A 24,866-nucleotide genomic window follows, 5' to 3' on the forward strand; every position below is an offset into this window, starting at 1 on the left:
TGGCCCTGCACAGGCCACCCGGGTGCGGGCGGGGAGTGGCTGCAGCAGGGAGCACTGGCCATGGAACAGGCAAGGGGCTGCTTTTCCCCAGGCTCCCTCCCTGCCCAGGGTCGTTTCCCCCCCTCCCCCCGCTTTTACCTGAGGTTTCAGTGCGGTGCACTCACACGGTCCCAGGCCAGAAGCCCCTACTGGGGCCTCCGGCTGGGGGGGTGGGCCCTGCTGTGGCAGGGGGCCGCCAACAGGCAAGGGGCTGCTTTTCCCCAGGCTCCCTCCCTGCCCAGGGTCGTTTCCCCCCCTCCCCCCGCTTTTACCTGAGGTTTCAGTGCGGTGCACTCACACGGTCCCAGGCCAGAAGCCCCTACTGGGGCCTCCGGCTGGGGGGGTGGGCCCTGCTGTGGCAGGGGGCCGCCCGGCCTCCCCCCGGTGGCAGCGCCCCGCCAGTCTTCCCCTGGGTCCTACTGCCCCTGGTTCCCGTCATTTTTGACAGGAACCAAGGACAAATCAATATTAATTTTCTAAATTTTTTAGGGGCCCCACGGGCCAGAAAGAATGGCCTCACGGGCTGGATCCAGCCTGCAGACCATTTTTGCCCACCCCTGGTCTAGCTCCATCCTCTTTGGAACCATCATGCAGGTAGTTAATGGCTGCTATCAAATCCCCCCTCAGTCTTTTTTTCTGCAGACTAAATAAACCCAGTACCCTCAGCCTCTCCTCATAAGTCATGTCCCCTAGCCCCCTCAATATTTTTGTTGCTCTGTGCTGGATTCTCTACAATTTGTCCACATCCTTTCTGAGGGGTCCCAAACTGAACACAGTACTCCAAATGTGGTCTCACCAGTGCAGAACAGAACAATATAATTACTACCCTCAATCTGCTGGTAATGCTCCTACTAATGCAGCCCAGTATGCTATTAGCCTTTTCAGCAACAAGGGCATACTGCTGACTCATATCCATCTTATTGTGCACTATAATCCTCAGTTCCTATAATGGTGCATGGGATTACTCCATCTTAAATGCAGGACTTTGGACTTGTGCTTACTGAACCTCATGAGATTTCCTTTAGCCCAATCATCCAATCTGTCTAGGTCACCCTGAATCCCAGCCCTACCCTCCAGCTAGCCACCTGGCGCAAACCCAGCTCAGCGCCCCACCTTCACCCATGCACCGGGAAGAGCCAGGGATGTACCATGTGGTCGACGGCAGCAGTGCTGGGAGCAGAGGCGAAATCTGGGGTGGATGCAGCATCCTCCTAGCACTGCCAGGGCCCACTCCATGCCGAGCCCCCACTGAAAAGAGTCCCAGCTATAGCCCAACCTGCCCCAATCCAGAGGGCACATGCCTCCTCCCCTCCCCACCGTGCCTTCCTGGAGTTCAAGCAGCACCGGGAGTGCCTGCCCCTGCCCCCTCTCACCATGGGAGATGTTCATTTGCCCCCCACGTTCCTTCCCTCCCTCCTCCCCTTTGACCACAATGGACTGACCAGCTGGAGGCAGATCTCCACACTGCTGGCTGTGCTCCTTGCTACCCAAGTGCTGCACTGCAACTGTGCACAGCACGGGCATTTATTGGCCAAATTAATCGGCCCCATCAGGCTTGTATCGGACAGCAAATTTTCTGTATTCAGGTCAGCCGCATCATACGCGCATTTAACTTACGCGAATTCAACTATACGCAGGGTGGGAGGAGGGGCGGGGCTTGAGTTTGCACGCGGCGTTGCCGCTTACCTGGAGGCCCATTATGGCGGTGATGGCCAGCTGCCCCCAGGGAGCCGTGCCCGGAGCTGTGTGGCTGGCCGCCGGGCAGCAACGTGGTGGTGGCCGGGAGGCACGCAGCCATCCCCACCACCACCCTGCGCTGCACCGCTGCCACCGGTCGTACAGCTCTAAGCACAGCTCCACGGCACCAGCGGAAGGTTTTGGAGGCAGAGGCAGTCACCACTGGCACGGTAATTTTGACTATATGCGATTCTCCCCTTATGTACTGACTTGAGAACGTAACCCCCGCGTAAGATGCAATTGACCTGTATGTCAGTACCGATTCAATATCGGACCGATGCATCAGTGCACCTCTATCAATCGCCACGATACAATTTATTTCACAATATTAAAGATGCATGTGTAAAACCCTATATATTTTAACTGATACTTCCTACTGTCACAATTATTTCCTACTCCTAAGGGTATTTAGTTGAAGTTCTTTTCCCAAGTATTTGAGCAGTTTTGTCAATATCCAGACAGATCATGCTGTTTGTCCTTCCTGACCACATGTAAAGCCTGCCTTAAAAACAGTTTAGGGAAAAAGACAACTACCAAGCTAACTGAGCTAGAATTCTGAGTGGCGTATTTTAGCCCAGCAATTTTTCACTGTTATTCTCTATACATACAATGAATTACTATTCTTATGCATAACTTTCATAGAGTCTGGCACATAAAAAGGATTATATAAAAAACTATAAGGTGTGACATCTGGAGCTGTAGGGGAAAATGTATGTATTATATAAACACACAACATCATATAATTATATTATACAAATTACATCTCAATATGTTTACATAATTCAATAAACCTACTTATCCATCTATGGCACTCAAACTTATATAATATTTCTTATACAATTTCTCATAACAAACATTTGTTTTCACATACAACTGACATAAGAACTGGATGGGAGTGAAAACACAAATGCAAAAAGCACTTTCTGGCCATAGGGTAGCTACAGTGTGATATACCCAACTCTCCCTACTTACTCATATGCTTCTTGACTAAGCAGAGAAAAAGTATATCTAAATACTGTCACACTAGCAATTGAGGTGCATGGTAACCACAAGAATATGAAAGAAAGAACCCATAGTCAGCCGGAATACCAACCCTGTCCAACAACAACTAGGTAAGCCTTTTCCTGACCAATTAACAAGTTTGAAAACATATTGCACTTCCCAAGCCTGTACAGGGCCTAGAAAATAATGTGTTTCTTCAATATTGGATTAAATGGACAATTCTATGGATGGGTTAATCCCTGGTATACCTTATGGCAAGATTTACCTAAAGCATGCACTGAAGCATAGAAAAGCTAGAAATACCTTGGTAGCTCTTTAAAATAACAGAAAGGAATGTGAATAAATAAAGTATTCATGCACTGTGTATATTTATAATATAATTGCATTTGAACTTCCCTCCAAGCTTTTTATTTTCAATATACTGTTTCAGTTTGTTTGGAAACAATGCAACTGGTACAGCCATGGGATCGGAGGCTGAATGGAGAGCTAGCTAAGTAAATTGTAGAGGTGCACTGATACGTTAGTCTGATATTTGATAGGCACTGATGTACAGAAAATTGTCTGTATCAGAAATTGGCCTGATATGGCCGATAATTTGAACGAAAAATAGCCCAAGCATGCGCACAGCTGCAGCACAGCACGTAGACAGCAAGGAGCACTGCCCGGCAGCTTGGAGAGCTGCGTGCAGCTGGTAAGTCAGTTGTAGTGAAAGGGGAGGGGGGGGGGAAAGGGCGTGGGGGGGGCAGATCAAGACCCCCACAGTGAGGGAGGAGCGGGGCTGGGCTGGGGCAAGCGATGCCCAGCTGGGGCAGGGGAAGGGGCAGGATGGAGCTGCAGCTCGTCTAGGGGGTGTGGCTCCCACCACTGTACGCCACTTGGCCAGTAGGGCATTGTGAGGGCATGTGCCCCTGGATCTGCGCAGGACAGGGCGGGCCAGGAAGAGCCTCACGCATCCCCAGCCCACCCTGTGCAGATCCAGGGGCACGTGCCCCCTCCCATGCCCTCCTGGACAAGTGGCAGGAGCAGCAACAGGAGCTGCCGGATGGGCGGGCAAGTGCCAGATGAGTCACTGGACAAGTGGCGCGCAATGGCGGAAGCTGGTCCCCACCAGACGAGTTGCGGCTGTCCCGTAGGGCAGCACTTGCCTCAGCCCCACTACTCCCTCACCACAGGGGCCTTGATTTGTCCCCCCCCCATGCCCCTTCCCTTCCACCACAACAGATTTACCAGCTGCACACAGCTCTCCAAGCTGCTGGGCTGGTATCCGAAATTGGATCGGTATCGGCCGATATGCCTCCTTAAAAATCAGCTATCGGTATCAGCCCCAAAAATCTCTCAGTGCACCCCTAGTAAATTGGGAATAATTTAGACTTTTGGCACATAGGAAGGTGAGGGACACTATTTGGAGTTAAGAAATTAGCCAATTATTTCTGTTAAAATTATCAGCAGTGAAATTAATACTGATGGTTAAATTCTTATTAGGTTTTAAAATTAAAATCATATTGTGATGATTGTACTTTCTTTTCAGCTAATACTGGCCTGTACTACAAAAACCTCGAACCAACCCAGAATTAATTTGGAAAATAATCTGAATGGTTTTCCCTCCCAGGGTCAAAGCATAGATTCTGGCAATTCTGCATTAAAAGTTGAACTGTGTGGCAGGTTATACAGCTACAGAAATTCAGAATGCATGGGCCTACTTAACATTAAAATCAATTAGTGGCATTTAGTATCACAGAAAGGTAGGGCTTGGAAGGACCTCAGGAGGTCCAAACCCCTACTCAAGACAGGAATCATTCTTGGCTAAGCCATCCTGGATAAGCACTTGGCAAATTTGGTCTTAAGAATTTCAAAGTGTAGAGATTCCACAAACCTGCTTAGATAAAATGTCCTTACACACTGAAGCTGAATTAGGGGACCTGCGTAGCAACAATTTCAGTTTTACGGAGTGGTCTTTCAACTTTAAGTAACATTTTAAATTGAAAAAAATCTCTCTATTTTAGGTGGAATTTTTATTCTACCAATCCCAAGTATTGGACAGACATTTATATATCCTAATGTAATTTGAATCAGTTTTGTATAGCAATGCATAGTGCACTAGGGACTAGGAGCAGGCAGACATGGGCTATCCTTTTGTAGCGCTCATAGCAGCTACTACTGTTGGTAGGCAATGGGGGAGAAGGTAATAGCCTGTTTGCCTTGAGTAAATAGCTATCTAGGATGGACATGGGTAAATGCAACCTAAGCAAATATAATTTATGTCAGTATTTTTACTTTACTCTTTATTGTTCAAGGCACAGTATTTTCTTGTGCATAACATGCCATTTAAAAAAGGGGAAAAAATCAGTTGCTGGAAACTGGGTATGCATTTTAAATAAGGGAATACTGTAAAGCAGCTTCGGCCCCACAAACCTCTGCCAGGGGAAAGAGAAAGTAAAGTCACATGAGCTTGGCTCTGCTGTATCTCTAAAATGGTGCCAAGCCCCAAGTGCCAAGGCAGAAGCTCCTACTGAACCAGCTGGGTGAGCCCTTAGCTGACCTTGCAGGAACTACTTGCTAGGATCTGGACCTCAGCTGACTTGGAAGGTGCTGCTGATTGCCCACCCAGCTCAGCTCAAGAACAGAGAGGCTGGGTATTCTGGGTCAGCTAGCAGCACCTGCAGAGTTCTGCACCTAGGAGGTTAGCAGCATAGCCACAATGTTCTGCACTGCATTGCACAATGTTAGCAGCATAGCCACAATGATCCCCCTCACCACTTCCTAATATGTCTGCCTGTGCTTTCCCTTGAAAAATAATGCACGTACCAGTATTTTCAAGGAAAAAAATCTCCCCCGTGATTCTACCTTTCAAAAACAAGATATGCATCTTATTCAGGTGTGCATTGTATGCAAAAACCTAAAAACAATAATTTTCTACCAGACTGAGTTACATTACCCCAATTTAGGGGCTTTTGTCATCTGTCCACTACTTTTTAAAATGGTGTGTAACTCACACAAAATGTAAGCTTCGGTAAACTGGACAAAGACAGGAGATGCTGCATGTAGACAGATACCTGTGGCTTTTGTTAGGCCTATTGTCTAAGGATATTCTTGCTGCTCACTGTAAATAAAAGAGCATGGGGTCAATCAGATAAGCAGGGGAAATCAGATCTGTAGCCTCACTGGTTAAATTGGGCAACATTCTTTTTAAATCAATTGGTTGAGAGAGAGGATGTGGGCGTGGTGACGCCTGATTTGATACTTAGGGTGATGTCACTCCAGGTACATAGGAAGGAGGTTGGTGGGTTAAGTGTGGACCCCAGGAAGGGTTCCAGCCGGAGGAACCAACGTGAAGGAGTGACAGATTCTCTTGAGTCTGGAACTCCTCTCCTCTCCCTTTCAGTGTCCCCTTTTTGCTCTCCTTGGTTTGGGATAATATCATGGGAATATTAATTCCTGGAGCAAACCATCAGGATTAGAGCCTGATAAAGTGGGGGTCAGTATTTGGCGCTTGATCCCTGTTGGTGCTATAGCATTTCTTGCATCTTAGCTTCACTGGGCAGCTGAGCCCACGTGCAATTCAGGCCCAGGAACCAGGATAAGCCTGGCTCCCCATCTTTTAAATTCTTTCATAGTTTTTTGCCTCAGAGCTGGGGATTTGGAACTAGGAATTTTGGGGTGCAATCCGCCCCCCCCCCCCCCCCCAACCCCACCCACACAAACAGACAACAACCACCGAACTAGGAATTTTGGGGGGCAATCCGCCCCCCCCCCCACCCCAAACTACTACACAGAAATGGAGATCACCACTCTATAGCTTCTCAGGAAGCAATGAGGGGCCCCTTGCACCGCGGAAGGATGTACACTGTCTAGCTGCTACCCAATATGCAATGAATCTCACGGAAAAGCTCATAGGACTCTCCTGCTGACTAGCAGGTATCGGCGTGTAGGCCCCTGGAGCTAACCCTTTGGATGAGTTCTCATGTCTCAGACTGCCTGTGTGTGGATGGAGTCTCCCCAGAAGGGATGCAACCTAGAGACTATACTTTGCAATTAAGAATGTTTGAATTCCATTTGGCATTTCCTTTGCCTTTGTTACTGTAATAAACCTATCCTTTTATGTTTACACTGCTTGCAAGGAGGTGGTTTTGTTTATGCGGGACACCCCAGCCAAATTCAGAAATCCCAGATTTCTGAGTGGGGGCAAGCCGCAGTACAAATTCATTGGGTATCTCAAAAATGAGCCCCACCGTTGTTGCTGCCAACTGGTGCCCAGCAAAAGGGTTAAAGTTGTAATGAAAAGTATACCAACCTTTGTTTCTTCTGCTCAGGGCTTTAATCTTAAATTAAGAAACCTCAAATTCTATTGTCTTGATTTCAAGAAGGAATGAAGGGAGAGTTAGAAACATCAGTTTTTATTTCCATTTCTATGCTTTTCACAAACCCTATCTAATGAAGGTAAATGAGCACACACCACTCGCACATAAATAAGAAAGACAACTTATGAAACTAGAAGGGCTTTAAACTAAGGTTGCTGGGGGATGGGCAGTCAATTAACAGTTCTAGTCCAGGTCATGTTAACCACAGTAGAAATAACTTGGGCAACCTAAGGGAACCCATTCCTACAACAGCCCTAGCAAAGGTCATGTCCTATCACATAAGGAAGCCTAGGACCTCCCACAGTAGACCCAATGCCTGTACACAAATGCCAGGAGCTTGGGAAACTAACGAGAGGAACTGGCCCTTCTCTTGTGTGATAAAGGTTACTATCTTGTAGGGATAATGTAGACCTGGTGGGACTCCACCTATGACTGGTCTGTTGGTATGGAAGGCTATACCTTGTATGGGAGGGACCATGTTAGAAAGAGGGGTGGGGTTATAGCTCTCTGTGTCAAGGAGCAGTACACTTCCCTCCAAACTGAATTCACTAACCATGAAGTGCATCTTGAGACCCTCTGGGTTAAAATATGGGGAGAGCATGGGGAAGGAGATAAACTTGTAGGAGTCTATTATAGACCTCCCCACCAAGAAGAACTGGACCACGAATTCAATATGGAGCTGGATGAGGCCACACACTCCTGATGCATGATTGTCATGGGGGACTTCAGCCTCCTTGACATCTTATGGGAGGAGCAAATGAGCAAATCTGTCCGGTCACGTAGCTTTCTTGCTTGCATTGATGACCTCTACCTGATGCAAGAGGTCTACGGGCCTACTAGGGGAGATGCACTGCTAGATCTGGTTATGGCGAAACAGGACAATCTGGTAAACGATCTGAGGATCAAGGGGAAGCTTGGTGACAGTGACCATGAACTGATCACTTTCTCTGTCCAATGCAGGGTGGGCAAATTCCTCAGTAAAACAGAAATCCTCAACTTTGTGAAGGCTGACTTTCACAAACTAAGGAGATTGGTCAGTCAGGCACTAAGAGGCCATGCCCCCTTAGAAAGGGAAGTCCATGAGGAATGGTTATTCCTTAAAAATGCAATCCTCAAAGTGCAAGGGAAGTCCATCCCGTCCCACAAGAAATGCAGTCAGCAGGCAGGGAAGCCCCCTTGGCTAAACAGGGAACTGTTGAACCTCCTGAAACTTGAGAGAAGCCTACACCAGATGGAAAACGGGAAGCATCACCAAGGAGGACTACTCAGCACTAGCTCACATATGTAGAGTGGTCCAGAAAAGCCAAGGCAAAAACCAAACTCAGGCTAACCACGTGAATCAAGGACAACAAAAAGTCCTTCTTCAGATAAGTGGGAAGTAGGAAAATGAACAAAGGCAACACTGGACCCCTGAGAGATCAAATGGAGCAGCTGATGTTTGATGCCCAACAAAAGGCCAATCTCCTAAATGATTACTTCGCATCAGTTTTCGACCTGCCCAAGGGGGTCACACTGTTAGACATGATGCAAAACACCCAGGGAGCAGGAGATGAGCCCACAATTGACATAGATCAGGTGAGGGAATACCTCGAGAGCCATAAGTCCGTGAGCCCAGATGGAATGCACCCAAGAGTCTTGAAGGATTTGGCAGGCATCATAGCTCACCCCTATAGCGAAGATATTTGAAAATTCGTGGTGCTCAGGAGAGAGGTTCCAGAAGACTGGAAAAGATCCAATGTGGTCCCAATCTTCAAGGAAGGAAGATCCAGGGAATTATCAGTCTGACGTCAATCCCTGGAACAATCTTGGAGAAAATCATCAAGGGATTCATCAGCAACAGGCTAACAGAAGGCAACCTTTTGAATGTCAGCCAACATGGCTTTGTTACTAGCAGGTCTTGTCTGACCAACCTCATCTCCTTTTCTGAACAGGTGACACTGCCTGGACAAGGGAGACGAGGTTGATGTCATATCTGGATTTCAAGAAAGCCTTTAACTTAGTCTCCCACAATGACCTCACAGTTAAGTTGGGAAGCTACAGCCTCGACCATCTCATGGTCCAATGGCTGAGAAACTGGATCCGCACCCAAAGAGTACTAGCTGATGGGAGTACTAGCTGATGGGAGTCCCATCTTGCCAGAGGGACACCACTGGCAAGGTGGCCAGTGGTGTCCCTCAGGGCTCAGTACTCGGGCCAGTACTTTTCAACACCTTCATTAATTATCTGGATTCGGGCATCAGCCTGCAGGCTGGCAAAGTTTGTGGACGACACTAAGCTATGGGACAAGATGGTCACACTGGAAGACAGGCTGGGGATGCAGGCCGATGTGGACACACTCGCAAGGTGGGTGGACCAAAACCTGATGGCCTTCATTGTACAGAAGTGCAGGGTGCTTTACCTTTGGAAGCAGAACCAGCAGCATACTTATAGGCTTGACAGTGCTACGCTAGCACTATGACCGTAACAGACTTGGGGGTCTTGATTGACTACAAGATGAACATGAGCCACCAATGCGATGCCATGGCTGGCAAAGCAAACCAAACACTGGCATGCATCCATCGATACAGCTAGAGCAAAACCAGGGATGTAATCCTCCCACTTTCCTTGGCCTTAGTGAGGTTGCAGGTGGAGTACTGCGTCCAGGTCTGGGCCCCCCACTTCAGAAGGGATGTGGATAAGTTTGAGAGCGCTCAAAGGAGAGCCACCCGTATAATCAAAGCCCAAGAGAGCAAATCTTACAAGGACAGCTGAGGGACTTGGGACTTCAGCTTGGAGAAGAGAAGGCTCTGGGGGACTTGGTGGCAGCTGACAAGTATATAAGGGTGGGGTGCATCAGGACTTGGGAGAAGAGTTGTTCACCAGGGCTCCCAAGGGATAACAAGGTTTAACGGCCACAAACTCCTGGAAGGCTGATTTAGACTGGACATAGGAAAAAAATTCTTTACAGTCCATGTGTCCAGGGTCTGGAACAGACTTCCCTGCCCCGAGGACTTATTCAAAGGTGTCTGGATGTTTTTCTTGCTAAGATCATTTGACCCCAGCAGGCTTCCTGCCTATGGCAGAGGGGCTGGACTTGATGTTCTTGTGAGGTCCTTCTAGCCCCTAATGTCTATGAATCTAATGTTGATGAATCTATACATTCCAAGTCAAATGCATTCGTGTTAACTATACAAGTCTATGCAAAAGATATTTTGGTTCTGAAATGAAAGGTCATACACTGCATGCACTTTCAGTTAAGTTTAAGTCAACACTTTTTGGAAAACTTTCTGCAAATATATACCACCAACACAGAAATAAGAAATGTATATATTCAAGATTTCTTTAGCAGTAGCCTTAACATGCTGGAAGACAATTGTTTTCTGTGGGAATTATATCACCATCTCATTTTCTTCATCTTTTTGTTGTTACCTATTCTGTGACAGTAAATAAGCTAGTTGAAGTTGGGTGATGGATGCTACCCTTTACAAAACATGTTATTTAACCCTTTTTTTGGTAGAAATTAGATATATTTTTTTCAAGAACTAATAGAAGGCAGTTCAATTAAATCAAAGTATTGTAGTTCTCTTTATGGAAAACCTTCCCATTGAGTGTTAGACAATTTCAGCTCAGCATGTTCTGCAAGAGAACTGTTTTTTAAAAAAAAAATCTCCAAGGCAACTTTCTGTTTGCTTATTACGAAAAAAACCCCAACATAATTTAAGAGTTTTATAGAACAAATTACATATCTGAATATATTGAAATATTTAAAGGATGAAGAAAATGAAGTAAATAATGATAACTGTCCTCAAATTGAAAACACACAGAATCATCTTCCTAATATTACAAAACAAACTTTTGTAACAACCAGATTTCAAGAACACATTCACAAAATAAATAAATAAAATGAATCTGGGCTTAAACTCCTTTAAGTTAGCCCTCACCAAATATCAAAAGCTGCAGTAACTTTAAGCCCCAGCCATACCCGTGTGCATGCACTCATGTGAAAATATCGCACACACTAAATTGCACTGAGGCCGTGACAACATGCAACTTAGTAATGTGCAATATATCCACCAGAGCAAGCAGAATGGGAGCTTCAGGGAAGAAGGGTATGGTGCATTCAGGAAGAGAACAACATGCTGCTAAGGGAAAGGAAAATGGTTCAGGCAAAGGTATGCATGCTGCTACTTCAAAGACCCATGATTTTGAGAGTCACTCCTTCAGCCATTCAGAGAATGGAGCACTACCATTACTCCTCTACTTTAGGGATATAAGATTCAAGGTTTTAATATTTTTACATTAGTGTACAGACACAGTGAGGTAGGTGGTTTCTAAAGTAACTCCATCCTAAGAAATTGAAAGTGTGAAACAAAACCAATGGCTTCTTGTGCACCAGTAAATGGCAATCTACCCAACCACTGACGTACTGCATTATTAGGGGAAAAAATGGACCTTGAATATCTTCAGTGAAGTATTAACGGACAATACATATCTAAGTCCTATAAGACGCGGATTTCTTTTTAGTGCTGAGTGGAAGCCCCAAAGTCATTCCATCAACTCAAAGCACAAAGTCACCACAAACTTATTTTTATTTTATTTCATTTCACACACACACACACACACACACACACACACACACACACACACACACACACCTTTCTCTCTCTCCAAAATATGGCTGCTAGATAGGACATATGCAGTCTGCATGTTCTGTCTAACGGGCTGGGCATTTGCCTCTGCAGTACAGACAAGAACAAGAAGTTTTAAGAGGCAGCACAGAGAAGTGGCAAACAACTGTTTTGGGCTGGCCCAGCTGCTATCTTGATTATTGTTTTAAACTGTATCCCCAGTTGCACAGAATTCAATAAAAGTAATCACTCCAAACTAAACAGGATGAGTTCTATCCAAACAAAATTCACATGTGCTTTTATCACTATAATCGTTTTAATTTTACATAATGCTTTTAATTTCTCTTGGAATACTTTGAAAAGCAAAGTAACTTCCAATAATTCCAATTTACTTAGACCCAACAGACATGTCTACACAAGACACTGCGCATTAGTGTGTGATGGCGAAAACTGTGTTAATAGCCTACGGTGCAGTGTTATTAGGCTAACACTCAGAAAGCATCACTAAATAACTGTGCTAGTACCACTATGCAGTAACTCTAGGTACTGCGCATTTTGCTAGTACTTTATTAAGGAAGTACTAAATTAAATGCGCAGTATCTAAGGTGCATTGATGAACGTGTAGACGTGCCCAATGTGTACAATCTACTATGCCAGTAACAAACTAGTTCACCCATGTACACTTCATCTGCTTATGTTATTGTTTATATTACATGTGAAAAGCCTCTAGATACAAAACATTTCATGGCATGACTGATGTTCATTAGGCCTGTGCAAAGTGAAAAGTATTCGCTTCAGATTCGGTGATTCAGACGGACAGTGATTCAAATCACCGTCCTGATTTGATTCATCCAAATCCAAAGATATCTGGCACCGAATTTTATTCAGCCATAGACTATACAGGCAGGAAATGCCAGTGAAAGCAGCTGGGGGAGCAGTCGCAGCTGGTCCAGCTGCTCCCCCAGCTGCCCCCCTGCCAGGGCGAGGCAGGCAGTGCTAGCAGCCCCGGAAGAAACCACAGGGGCAGAGGGGAATGTTTGGGGAGCGAACCAAGAGCTGGGGGGAAGCCCCTGTTCGTTCCCCCAGCTCCCCATTTGATTCCCCAGTTCCCAGTTCAATCCCCCAGCTCCCTGATGTCACAACCCAAAGTTGTGGTTTTCTTGTTTGTGTGTGCTTCGGCATCGCTAAATCATGTTCCCGCCAAATTGCAGCTCTTTTGCACGGTGGAGTGTTCTGTTGCAATTAAGAACCTGCATGCAGGAGTTTTTCCCACCAGTTCTGTAGCTTTCTTTGCATAGTGCATTTCTTTTGCATTATAGTGATGCACAATGCAAAGGAGTTCCTGCCATTTGTATTTAGATTCGCGCCACATTATTGGCTGGTTCTAAATGTAGGCATACGTGGTGGCTAGCTATTGGCTTGCTAGCCGTACAAAAGGCTTGGGTAGTTTCCGCCCAAGTCGGAGAGAGAGAAAGCATGTGGAGTTCGGGAAAGGAGCGTGAGGATTTCTAAGCGCTGCTGATCCCTATGAACCCAGCTTTTTCCTTAAGAGGGCAACAGAGGTTTAATTTGTCGAACTCACGGAGCTTCAACAACTCCGGGGGACCTATTTACCGACCCCTCGGAGCCTTAACAACTCCAAGGCACATAACCTCTAGCCTCTCCCCGTCGCTGATCGCAGTCCAGACGTATCCCTATCCTAAGGACCCAATTGTCGAACCCACGGAGTCTTAACAGCTCCGGGGGACCTGGGAACCAAGTAACCCACGGAGATACAGCTGCTCCGTGAGAACAAATTATTGAACCCGCGGAGCCTAAACCACTCCGGGGTCAAGGAACCAAGTCTATTAGAGTCCTCCACCGAGAACTCAAGCGGAGCTGTGCCTGGAAAGCTGACCAGCCTACACCGCGGGGTGCTGGCCACAGCCTGTGTGCACAAAGACGGGCCCGGCTCGCCCCCGGCTCGCACATCGCGACCCAGATGGGACCGGGAGAGAACTCGCACATGGCGACCCAGGCAGGATCGGGAGAGGGCCCGCACACCTGATAATTCCCCCCGACACTCCCGTGGCTTCTCCCAGGGCTGCCAGCATTGCCTGCCTCGCCCCGGTGGGGAGGCAGCTGGGGGAGCAGCAGGATGAGCCACAGCTTAAGCCAGCAGCCCCAGGAGAAGCTGCGGGGGCTACAGGGAATGATTGGGAGCTGGGCAGAAATGAACGGGGAGCTGGGGGATTGAACCGGGAACTGGGAGGAAGCCCCTGTTCATTTCCCCAACCCCCTGATCATTCCCCCAGCTCTTGGTTTGATCCCCCAGCTCCCAATCATTCCCCTCAGTCCTTGCGGCTTCTCCCAGGGCTGCCAGCACTGCCTGCCTCGCCCTGGCGGGGGAGCAACTGGGGGAACAGCTGAACAAGTCACGGGTGCTCTTGGGGCTGCCGGCTCAAACCACAGCTCATCCAGCTGCTCCCCAGCTCCTCCTGCCAGCACTGTCTAGTGCCTGCCTGTACAGTCTATGGCCGAATCTCCAAATCTGTCCGAATTGATTCAGAGGCTTCCAATTCGATATGGATAGATGAATGGGTCTCCCAAGTCTATTCGGATTCAGCCGCCGAATCAGGCCAGATCTCCTCTGAATTGAATTGGCTACTGAAGCTTCGCACAACCCTAAAGTTCATAATTTGGTTTGATTTTTCAAGAAATGTAAAAATTGGTCCTTTGGTTTTGCCTGAAACCTGGAAAATGGTTATTCCAGGATTCTGGGCTGTTTCACTTTAATTTCTAATTGAAATTTGAAGAACCCTGCAAATTTGCCAAGCAGAGGCTATTTTACAGTACCCTAGTATCCCTCTTCAAATGTTAACCTAGTATTTAAATTATTATTATTATTATTAAACACTTGGACTGCCAAACCATTCAGTCAAATGAGAAAGACTTACGCCCCACAATTAAATGTATATTCCTGCCCTTCCAACTGATCAGATTTCAGTGTGGATATCAACTTCACAGACAGGAAAAAGAGTAAGAGCAAGAAGTGAAAAGAACATACACGAAGAAGGAAAGCATGAGGACAGCAATGGCCACAACAAAATTAAGGAAGACAAACAACATACATGCATTTTTGGGCAACACAAAGAGAAGTAGAAAGAAAGGTAGATGAGATGAAAGAAACTGAACAATGGATATCCAAATTAAAGATGTAGAGGACAGAGAACCAGTGGAACAACACTTAATAGGGATGAAGATAACAAAAATAAAACAAAATTTAAAATTAAAAAGCAAAAAGGGAGCGACTATTGCTTTTGACATATCATACTATACTATTTACATCATACATCATATTATGCATTCTGGTAGTACCAGTAGTACTTTACTGTTATGCCCAGAAGATACTCAAGTTGTGATGCAACAGTACTTTTTTCCCCTCAATTGACATTTTGCATCTTCCATGTTATAACTAGTGCCAAATGACATGAAAAAAAATTAGAGCAATACAAGGAAGACAAGATGTGAAATAAGTTCTCTATAATGAAATGGTTGCATTTACTTGGTCATTCACTCTCTGTCCATAATACAGTCCTGCAAGAATTTCACACGCATGTCCCATGCTTCTGGTCTGGCTCTAGTAAACTCATCTAACTCTCAACATTTATGACCCTTTAAGACGCACATGCCACAGGCTAAGTAAGAATTTCACTATGCTCTCATCTCGGGTATTTCAGAGGCTTCAGAACTTTACCAGCAAGCTCTGAAAGAGCATGAAACAAAAAACTTTCCACACTCCAATTACATTAAACAAAACAAACACATTAACAAGTATATTAAGGAAAGGAATCTATGATACCAAACAGGGAAGGAGAATGGACAAAAAGCTGCTCCGCAAATTCTGAATGGGACACAAATATGCTAAAGGGAACTCTACAAATTATCTTGTCAAAGAAGTACAATCACAAGGGAAGTACAGTAACTGTCTCTGGGAAAGTCTCTTAAATTTGGAGACTATATTTTGAGGAATTTCCTGAATTAAATTTTAGTCACAAATGAAGTCACCCCCATTTGGCAAGTTTTTTGTTAAAAGTAAAGGTCAGTATAGGACATCCAACATCATGACCAAAGATCTAGTTTTCTGTTTGACAAGGAAAAATGCGGTAAAACGTGGATTTTCTCATTTTAAGTAAAAAGACTGGATTTTCTCCTTTAAAGGAGAAAAGTTCAGGAAACAGTGGGTTTTGCCTCACAGGCTGGCAGAGTTCCAGCCTGCAAGGGGTTGGGGAGAGCAGGAGGAGGGCAATCAGCAGGGGAGACCATGTACATGCGTGCACATACACATGTACATGGCTACCAAGCAGGCTGGAGAGCTCCCCACAGGTAAGTTTGGGTAGGGGAGAGGGAGGAATTGAGGGGAGAGGGAGGAATTGATAGGAAGGGAGGGAGGGAGTTGGGCAGGGCTGGGGCTATTGCCCAGCTGGCGTAATAGGTGGGGCTTAGGGCTCAGGACCACGTGTGGCTACAGAGCCCAGGTAGGGAGCAGGACAAAGCTGCAGGTGGCTCATCAGGTGGTGAGAGGGGCTGGCTCCCTGCTGCTGCACCTACTCCTGGGGGCCATATGCCCCCCAGATTTGTGCATGGGGTGGGGGCAGGCAGGTCACAGTGGGTAGCCTACTTCCCTCCCCAGCCCCACAAGGGCTCTGCTCTGGTCATGCCATACATGGAGGAGGAAGAGCCGGGCTCTGTGCTCTGCCACAGCAGCCACTGCCTCCCATGGGCAGCAGTCAGGGCTCAGGTACTGCTGTAGGGGGCAGGGAGATGCAAACCCGGATCCCTAGTCCTTTAGACCTGGCAGCTGGGGCTCCCTGCAGCAGGGCTGGGGTGAAGAGGCAGGGAGCTGTGGGGGTAGAGTGAGGGGCACACACGGGGTCAGAGAATTGTGGGTGAGTAGTGAGGGGCAATGGCATTGATAGGGCACCAGCATATCAGGGCTGCTCAGCACCAAAAAACCAGTGTGGGAGCCAGGGGCAGAGAGGGGAAGGGGGCGGGGGAGGGGAAAGCTGCAGCTGGCCCTGCATCCTGGTGAGCAAAGGGGGCAGGGGGAGCTGATTTTCCATGATAAAAAAAAACACCAAATTAAGTACCAAAATGTATAGGTATTTAGAATTTGTTATATGATAGTGATTGAGGCACTGGTAGGCTTCCAATTTGCTTTAAAAGTTTAAATATATCAATCAAACATTGTTTTCAACTAATACCTATATAGTAGTATTTCATTTTAAGCATGGAAAAATGTGGTTTTGGGGGTTCTAAATCAGAGAATTTGTAGGGGGGAGGGGGTTATCAGGGAACTTGTAATTTTTAAGCAGAGAAAAGCAGGATCCCCAATCATGACTGATGAAATAACAAAATTCTTTCAAGGTGTATCCTAATGAAATCCATTCCCTTCCCCAAATTGCACCACCCCAATTTAATTGCCATCCTCTAAGGCACATTGTGAAATTCAAAAATTCCAGTGAAGAAAGTTCAGGCCCTCCTATTTCAGAATGAATTCTGTAACACAAAAGGACCATTTAAAACAAAATTCTGCTTTACCGTCTGAATTTGTGGAATCTGCATTATGGAATGACTATATAATATGAAGCTTTATACATAGCCATATTTTAGACATTCCTTTTACAGATTAAGCTGTTCTGCATCAGATCATGTAAGCCTTGACCTAACCATTTAATTGCAGGACAGCCAGGTCACAACAGTGAGAAACAGAATCCATCGTTTCAATGCAGTTCTTTAAACAACAGTACTGCCTACAGGCTTATATTAAAACCAAACAAGCAAAGATGTGTTCACTTTCTAAAGTTTTTAGATCATTTCAGACAATCCTAGGATTCTCACAGGCATCGTCCAAAGCAGGTTACACATGAATGGATGCACCAAAGGCTTAAAAGATTTTTTTAATGCACTGCTAAACCAGACCCACAACTGGATGGTGCCAGAGTACCAAGCTCAAGGGTGCCTTTGCTCTCTTAAGTACTGTGAAGGGAGTCAGAAGAGGTACACTGGGTGCAGACAGGTAGTCATGTGAGAAGTTGGTCTTTTCTGAAAACAGAAGCTCACAAGTCAACATGTAAAAGTCTTGTGGAGAAACTTCTTCACTGATCAGTCAGAAAAGGAATGGCTGGCACGTGTTAAGGTCTCTTAGCTCAAGTACCTAGAATATAACCTGAAAGGTAGTGCCAAGGCATGGGAGTTAAGAATCGGAAACCTGCACACTTGTTATCTTTAGATTAACTTTGTTAATTTCTTAAATTATTTGGCACGTTGTTTCATGGATGCACTGAGACTTAATTAATGTTTTAACTCTGCAACAGCTTAAGAAGGCATCATTATTAAGTAGGTGTGAGAAACTGTCCTTATTCGATTCAGATTCGGCCCAAAACAGGGACAGTGATTGGATTTGTTGATTTGGATCACTGTCCCCAATTCAATTTGGCCGAATCAGAATCTGAAGATTCAATGCTGATTCGGAGAATCAGCAATTTGGACACAGACGCAGATTTAAATGTTTTTTCTACACACCTTGAGGTAGCAGGCGCAGCTTGTGAATGCTGTGATGCTGGGGCAGATGGAACATCCCACAGGAGTGTAGGGGGGCCCTTCAGGTGCTCGGTGGTGAACCCGAAGTGGACTGGAAGTACTTCCAGTCCACTTCCAGGTCTGCCAGGTAACGCACTGGGGTGCCCCCCTGTGCCTCCTTCGCTTGGTGATTGGCTGCAGGGGGACCCCAGGTGCCCCCCCAGACCCAGGAGGCCCAGGGGAGGCTAAGCCGGGGGGGCATGGGGGGACCCCAGCACACTCCCTGGCAGACCCAGAAGTGCTTCTGGTCCGCTTCCAAGTCTGCTGCTGAGTACGCTGGGGAGCACCCCCGTGCTCCTGTGGGATGCTCCATACACCGCAGCATCACAGCGTTCATGAGCCCCTGCTACCTAGAGGCAGAGCTGACCCGAGCAGGTTGCGGGGCCCAAGGCAAATCAGCCCATGAGGGGCCCCACCCTTGCTCCAATCCCACGGCCCCAGACCCGATTAGCTGCTGCCGGCGGCGGCATCAGCAGTGAGGGGAGGAGGAGTAGCAAACGGCTGGATGTGGAGCCACCACTCCTCCACGCTCTGCAGAGCACCCCAAAGCACAAGACCCAGGGCAGTTGCCCCAACTGCCCCCACACTGGACAGCCCTGCCTAGAGGCATGTAGAAAAAACATTCAAAGCCGTGTCTATGTCCAAATCTCTGCATCGATTTAGAGGGTTCCAATTCGATTCGGAGAGATTAAAGGGTCCTCTGATTTGATTTGGCCACCAAAATCGGGCCGAATCTCCGCCAAATTGAATCCGGAACCAAAGCTTCGCACAGCCCTATTATCAAGCAATTCATAAAGCCACTGGAGCTTACTGATTTTCTGTAGTACATCCCATATTACATTACATCAGCATATGATTTAATATGGAAGCCATATAAGATTCTGTGCAATTTTTAGGTCGCTACTCTTCCTAGGTCAATGATAACTGACCTTTTTTTAGTAGAAGAGATACTTGCAAAACTTTAACAAAAGAATTTTCTTGAAAAGAAAATTGCATTCACTACTTTCAAAATCAGTTGAAATGTGACAAACCAGGAATAAATAGCTATGCATAAGGTATAAGCTAACTACATTAGGAATAATAAACAAAAAACAACAACAACAGTCATTAGTCTGACTAATGAAAGTATTAGTCACCAAGAAACTGGTCTAAATTTGGCAAACACCATCTTATAAAAATTGATTACCTTAATAAAGTTATTCCTTTTATCTCAATATGATTCATAGCATCTCTAATCCTGCTTGGGGTTTCAGATAATGAATCTTAAGAAAAAGCTCATATCTATTCTAATAAGTTCCAAAGGGAAAAATTTAATACTAGGAGGAACCCCCCACACTAAACCGAGTTGGACTCTTGTGTTTTGTAACAAAAATCCTCTGTCTAGTAGATCAGCATCCCTTTCACTCTGCTTGCTCTTCTTCACTGACCCCACATATGTTGGCTGTTGTTTCATTTAACTCCCTTCTTATTTTTATCCCTGCATTTTGCCATTCTCCTGGATAATGATTTAATCCCTTGCATTACTTAAAATAGGACCTACAAATTAACACGATCTTTTTATGTGCCATTCTGGAGCCAAGATCTCACACTGCCTATGTCAGCAGCACTGAGAAGATACTTTCCAATATTGCAATGCTCTGTTCCCTTGTACCATGGGCTAACAAGTAAAATTTAGAAGAGATTTAAATTAATTTAATTTAAAAAAAAAAATCAACTAAAATTTTTCACAGGAGATGAAATGGCTACTAAGCAACTGTGGTCAATGAAAAGCCCACAGTACTTCCTCAAGAGAAGGGCTGTTAATCTCCCAACACAATTTCAAGTTAATTACTTTCTGCTACCTAAATTTCAATTTCAAATAGATTCAGCACTTATTCATCTATTATCCTAACCCCTTGTTTAACACTGCTGTGACCTTTCTGATGACCTATCCCAGATATGGCTGTATTTTAAACATATAACACTGTATAAATTACAGGTGCTGCACATTTTATAGTTTGTAAAAGCAGTTTTATATATATTAGGTTGAAATATATATCAGCTTTGAACACAAAATATATAAAACTACTTTTACAAATTACTAAATGGGTTGGGGGGGTTTGTTTGTTTTTTTAGATATTTAGATATTATGTGCTGGTTATTGAAAGCTGCTAGTGTTTTTAAAAACACAGAGAGAGATATTTCTGTGAAAGTGAACTGAAGATAATGGTATTATATTGAAATATAGTCAAATATTAGTAAATTATACTTTTTCCAAAGCTTCAACAATTGGGGTTGCCTTTTTTGGAGGAAGGGGAGTATGTAAGTAGAAAGCCCAATGTGGATCAGTTTGAATTAAGTTCCTATTCTCTGTTTCCTCTCACTGGTTGTACACAGGTCTCTAAGGATCTTCATAGATGTTCAAGTACTTCATTCCTATTGAAATGCATTTTAATATTATCAAATGTGAGATCTGACCAAAGTGCTTGGAACATGAATGGCTATTCCCAAGACGATGAAACTGTTAACATTAAAGTAAAAAATATTAAACAAACTAAAGCTATTCAACATTCATGCAATGAAGTATCACAAAAATGTTTTCTTAAAATAGTGAGAAAGCAAAAATATACCTTATAGCCTCTTCCACAGATTGGCCAATGATATTTGAAGTTGGCCCCGGCTGTGACAAGGGTGTCAGGTTAAGCACCCACTTCACTGGTTTGTAGTACTCATCACTGGAACTTAACAGATAAAACAACGTGGTGAGGAAAATCACCTGAAAAACAAATCACAGCTTAAAGTACAAGTACTAAATACTATAGTGCATTTAATATAATTAGGAAGAACACAAAATACTACCAGATCAACTTAGCATCAGAAAAAATAAACCTTGTTCATCAAATCAGCATATTTGCATGTAATCTGCACCTTTCCAAAATAGATTTTGATGGTTACCTCTAAATATTCCAGGTAAGCATATTTGTAAGTAGTCTTCCCACATACAGTAGTAAAATCGCTAGTCCTACACTACAGAGTTTTTCATCAGGCATGGGGAATTAGAATATGTAGTATATGAAAACTTGAATTATGACTCGCTATTTTTAAAGCAAATTATTTTGAGTTCTTTCAATATTAAACAAGCATTGCATAGATAGACATAATAGGATGAAATTAAGAGACAGAAAATTTTAGCTTATGTGTTAGAGCAAACCTTCCCTGCCTGAAACGAATTATTTTGTTTCTCAGCACCCCCTCACCTAATAGATAGCTTTAAAACAAAAAGTGTCCATAAGATCATGTAGTTTCACTTCCTATACAACCAAAACTATTACATTTAACCCCACTTTATTATGCTCAATAACTTTTTGGCTAAAACAAGTCTTCTACAATAAACCCAGCTTTAATTTTAAGTTCCCAAGAAATGAAAAATCCACAGTTCTTCTTGGGAGTTCGTTCACCATTAAACATTTATGCCTTAATTTACTCTTGAATTTCCTGCAACTCAGCTTCCAATCATTTGTCTTTAGGTATACCTTTCTCTATTAGATAAAAAGAGCACTTTCATAGCCTGCGATTCTCCCATGTTGGTCACTCTTCACTACACTACAGTAGTCTCCCATTGCTCACTATCAGTTACCTTCTGCTCTTTGTTTTTATTCATAACCCATTCAAAAAAGTGTTCAAAATTTCCATGTTCTCTGTGGGATTTCAGGTGACCTTATAACACCTGGATCTTTCATCTTCTTATTCTTCAATATGCGAGTTGAACCCACTATTCACTGTACCTCCACAAAAATTCTGAAAATATTTTCAAAGTAGAATACACTTGTGTCACTGATTACAGGGCCCAAGTCAGCCTTTGTTTAAGCAAGCACAACTACTTTGACTTCAAGTTCAGCTGCTTTTGTTCGTCTCAGTCTGAATTCTGCAGATCAATACTGAGTTAAACTGAGACAACAGATTTATTTGGATGCAGACAACATTTGCAGTTAAATGATGGTGTTGTTTGACTTTCAGAGTTCCCTTTTTATTACAAAAAAACCCTGAAGGATGTGATACAGTGGCAAATTAAAACTGCAAACTCTTGAAACCAACAATCAGTTAAGCGTTGGACATACAGAAAGCTAGTCTCAAGAAGAAATTTGATGAAGAAATGTTTAGTTGGATTTCTAAGATTTTTGTTCTAAGCATGCAGAGATGTTCAAATGAAGTGTTTTGACAGCAAATCTAGTGTTATCAAAATCAAAACAAAAAATCTTTCCATAATGTCAAAATGGACCATTTTCAAATTTTTGCACGAAAATATTTAGATTTTTCATTTTCAAATTACTTGTCAAAACAAACTTCATCTCAATATCTGGTCTAATTTCAAGGTGATATTTATAGACATTAGAACCTAAAAACAGCCTACCATGTTTTTCCTGTGCTTCAGAGTTCCACATGTGCACGCAATTTTCATTAAATTGAGACATGGAGTTTGCCATTTAAAGAAAGTAAAGTTTAGCATTTCGGCACCATTACTAGACCAAAACAACTTCAATTTGATAAAATTTTGTTCCAACTAACTTTGATAGTGCAATTAATTGATACTACAAATACAACATTTTGCTAATAAAAAAAAGTTGTGAAGGGGGCAGTCTGGTAACAATTAGGGAAACAACTACAAATCACATTGAGAACTAAGAGTTGTTCAGAGAAATTCAAATCCCTGGCAGATGTTACATTCATTGTATAATTAATGCACAATAAATTGTATCATGCTGCACATTCAACCAATTTATCACATGATAATAGTGATAAACTAGACACAAAAGTGTCCCATGTTTGACATGGAACACCTTTGTGAGTGGTTTGTATCATGTTTTAAACTGAACATGTGGAATGTTGAAGGATGCTTGGGGAGTCTATTACACAGAGTCACTCCCCTGTGCTGAGCTTCCCACAAGCCTATTTAAAATTTCCCAGCTCATGGGGTGCCCAGCACCTCAGAGCTGGGATTCCTGGGTTCCATAAAGTTTAAAGCAGTGCTATGCAGCCCAGCATCAGGGTCTGCCACGCTGGACTATACATCATGGCTTTAAAGGTTCTGGCATACAAGTACCCTGGTATCATGATACCAGGCTGCCTGGGCACTAGCAAGTTTAAACCCAGGCCATGCAGACTGGCATTGGAGTCTGATGTTGGGCTGCAAGGCACAGATTTAAAGGTCCCGGTGTACCATTACAACTTGACATGCCTTGACGTGAATGGCTGGCATGTCAGGACACACCATTTTTGAGAACTGGGATAAAATTCCTCAAATCCCATCACACATTTAAGTTAAAATCTCCCAGGAGTCTCAAAGAACACAAATTGAACCTTATGCTGTCAGAGAGACTTTTCTATTCCACTTCATAGGGTTGAGTAGAAAATAGAGGAAGAGAAGGAAAATAAATGTCTCAGACTTTTTCCAAGGCATAGATTCTAGGTACGAGCACAGATCATTGGCATGGTTTTCCTTTCTCAAACACTGGCTGAAGCTAAAGGGATTCTGGATGCTTAGAAAACAATTAATCTTGGCCCTGTACATTAAAATGGATACTCTACAAAAGTCTGTTCCCTCACTACAAAATAATGAAAATTTCTGGGAAGCTGTCAACATTCTGACTTCAAGAGTTATCAGAAAAGCAGAGGATAGGTCACATTGAATCAGAGCTTAAAGAAAAAGCAGACAATCAAAAGTTGCCAGTGTTTCTTAAGTTACTTCATAAATCAATTCATTTTTTAAGAGAAAATCGGGAGTATAAAAGAAAAAGTCCAAGTTTAAAATATACATATCCTTGCAGTTCAGAATATTGATTCTGACCCCAGAAACTTACTTTTACTCATCTCAAGCTGAACAGCTGCATGATTTCCTATGCAGGCAGGAAGCCATAGGATGACTTCATGCAAAGCCAAAACAACTGGATTAAAACACTGATTCAACCCCATCTGATGCACATAAAAGGAGTCTATCCTGAGGGTCACTAAAGCCATGATATCTTTAGGTGATATCATTATCACTAATGCCATAATATATTGCTCCTATCCTACATATCTATCAGAAGAGAGGCATATGAAAGGCTAAAGTGGAACAAAATTCCATCTACTCTGAGGAAAAAAAAAACACTTTTCAGGATAGTTGAAGTTCTGTAGGGAAGATCCGTTAAAGGCAGACAAACTGCCTCTCTTGAATTTTCAGAACATCTAATAAATTTCTTTTACTCGCTGGCTCAGCTAACAGACTGCTGGAACGTTTATTTACCAAGCTCAGTAGAATGATTTACTGTATGCCTTAAACTGAAGGGTCCTTTTTTTCATTTCTTCATCCCTTATTGTTTATTCTTAAAAACGATACAACTTACAGTAAAAATCTTTATGCACATCTAAGATTTCAATTAATATTTTACAACTAGTGAACTGCCTGTCAAGAATGACTGGGAGGGGGGCAGGCAGACAGAGCACCACCAGCCACCACCCCATGCTGCCGCCACCTCCCAGGACC

At 44.1% G+C, this 24,866-nt stretch overlaps 1 protein-coding gene across 1 annotated transcript in view; it reads right to left on the minus strand.

Annotated features, from left to right (window-relative positions):
- Nucleotides 1–24,866, minus strand: part of TMEM245 (transmembrane protein 245) — a gene marked incomplete at its 5' end in the record, with an annotated part of 132,644 nt that overhangs the window by 20,587 nt on the left and 87,191 nt on the right. The window contains one exon of the mRNA XM_025212024.1: nt 20,974–21,119. Coding sequence (XP_025067809.1) covers nt 20,974–21,119 — 146 coding nt within the window. The remainder of the gene's footprint in view (nt 1–20,973; nt 21,120–24,866) is intronic.

The sequence above is a fragment of the Alligator sinensis genome, unplaced genomic scaffold (genome assembly GCF_000455745.1).
Source record: "Alligator sinensis unplaced genomic scaffold, ASM45574v1 scaffold1140_1, whole genome shotgun sequence".
In the NCBI taxonomy this organism is placed as follows: domain Eukaryota; kingdom Metazoa; phylum Chordata; order Crocodylia; family Alligatoridae; genus Alligator; species Alligator sinensis.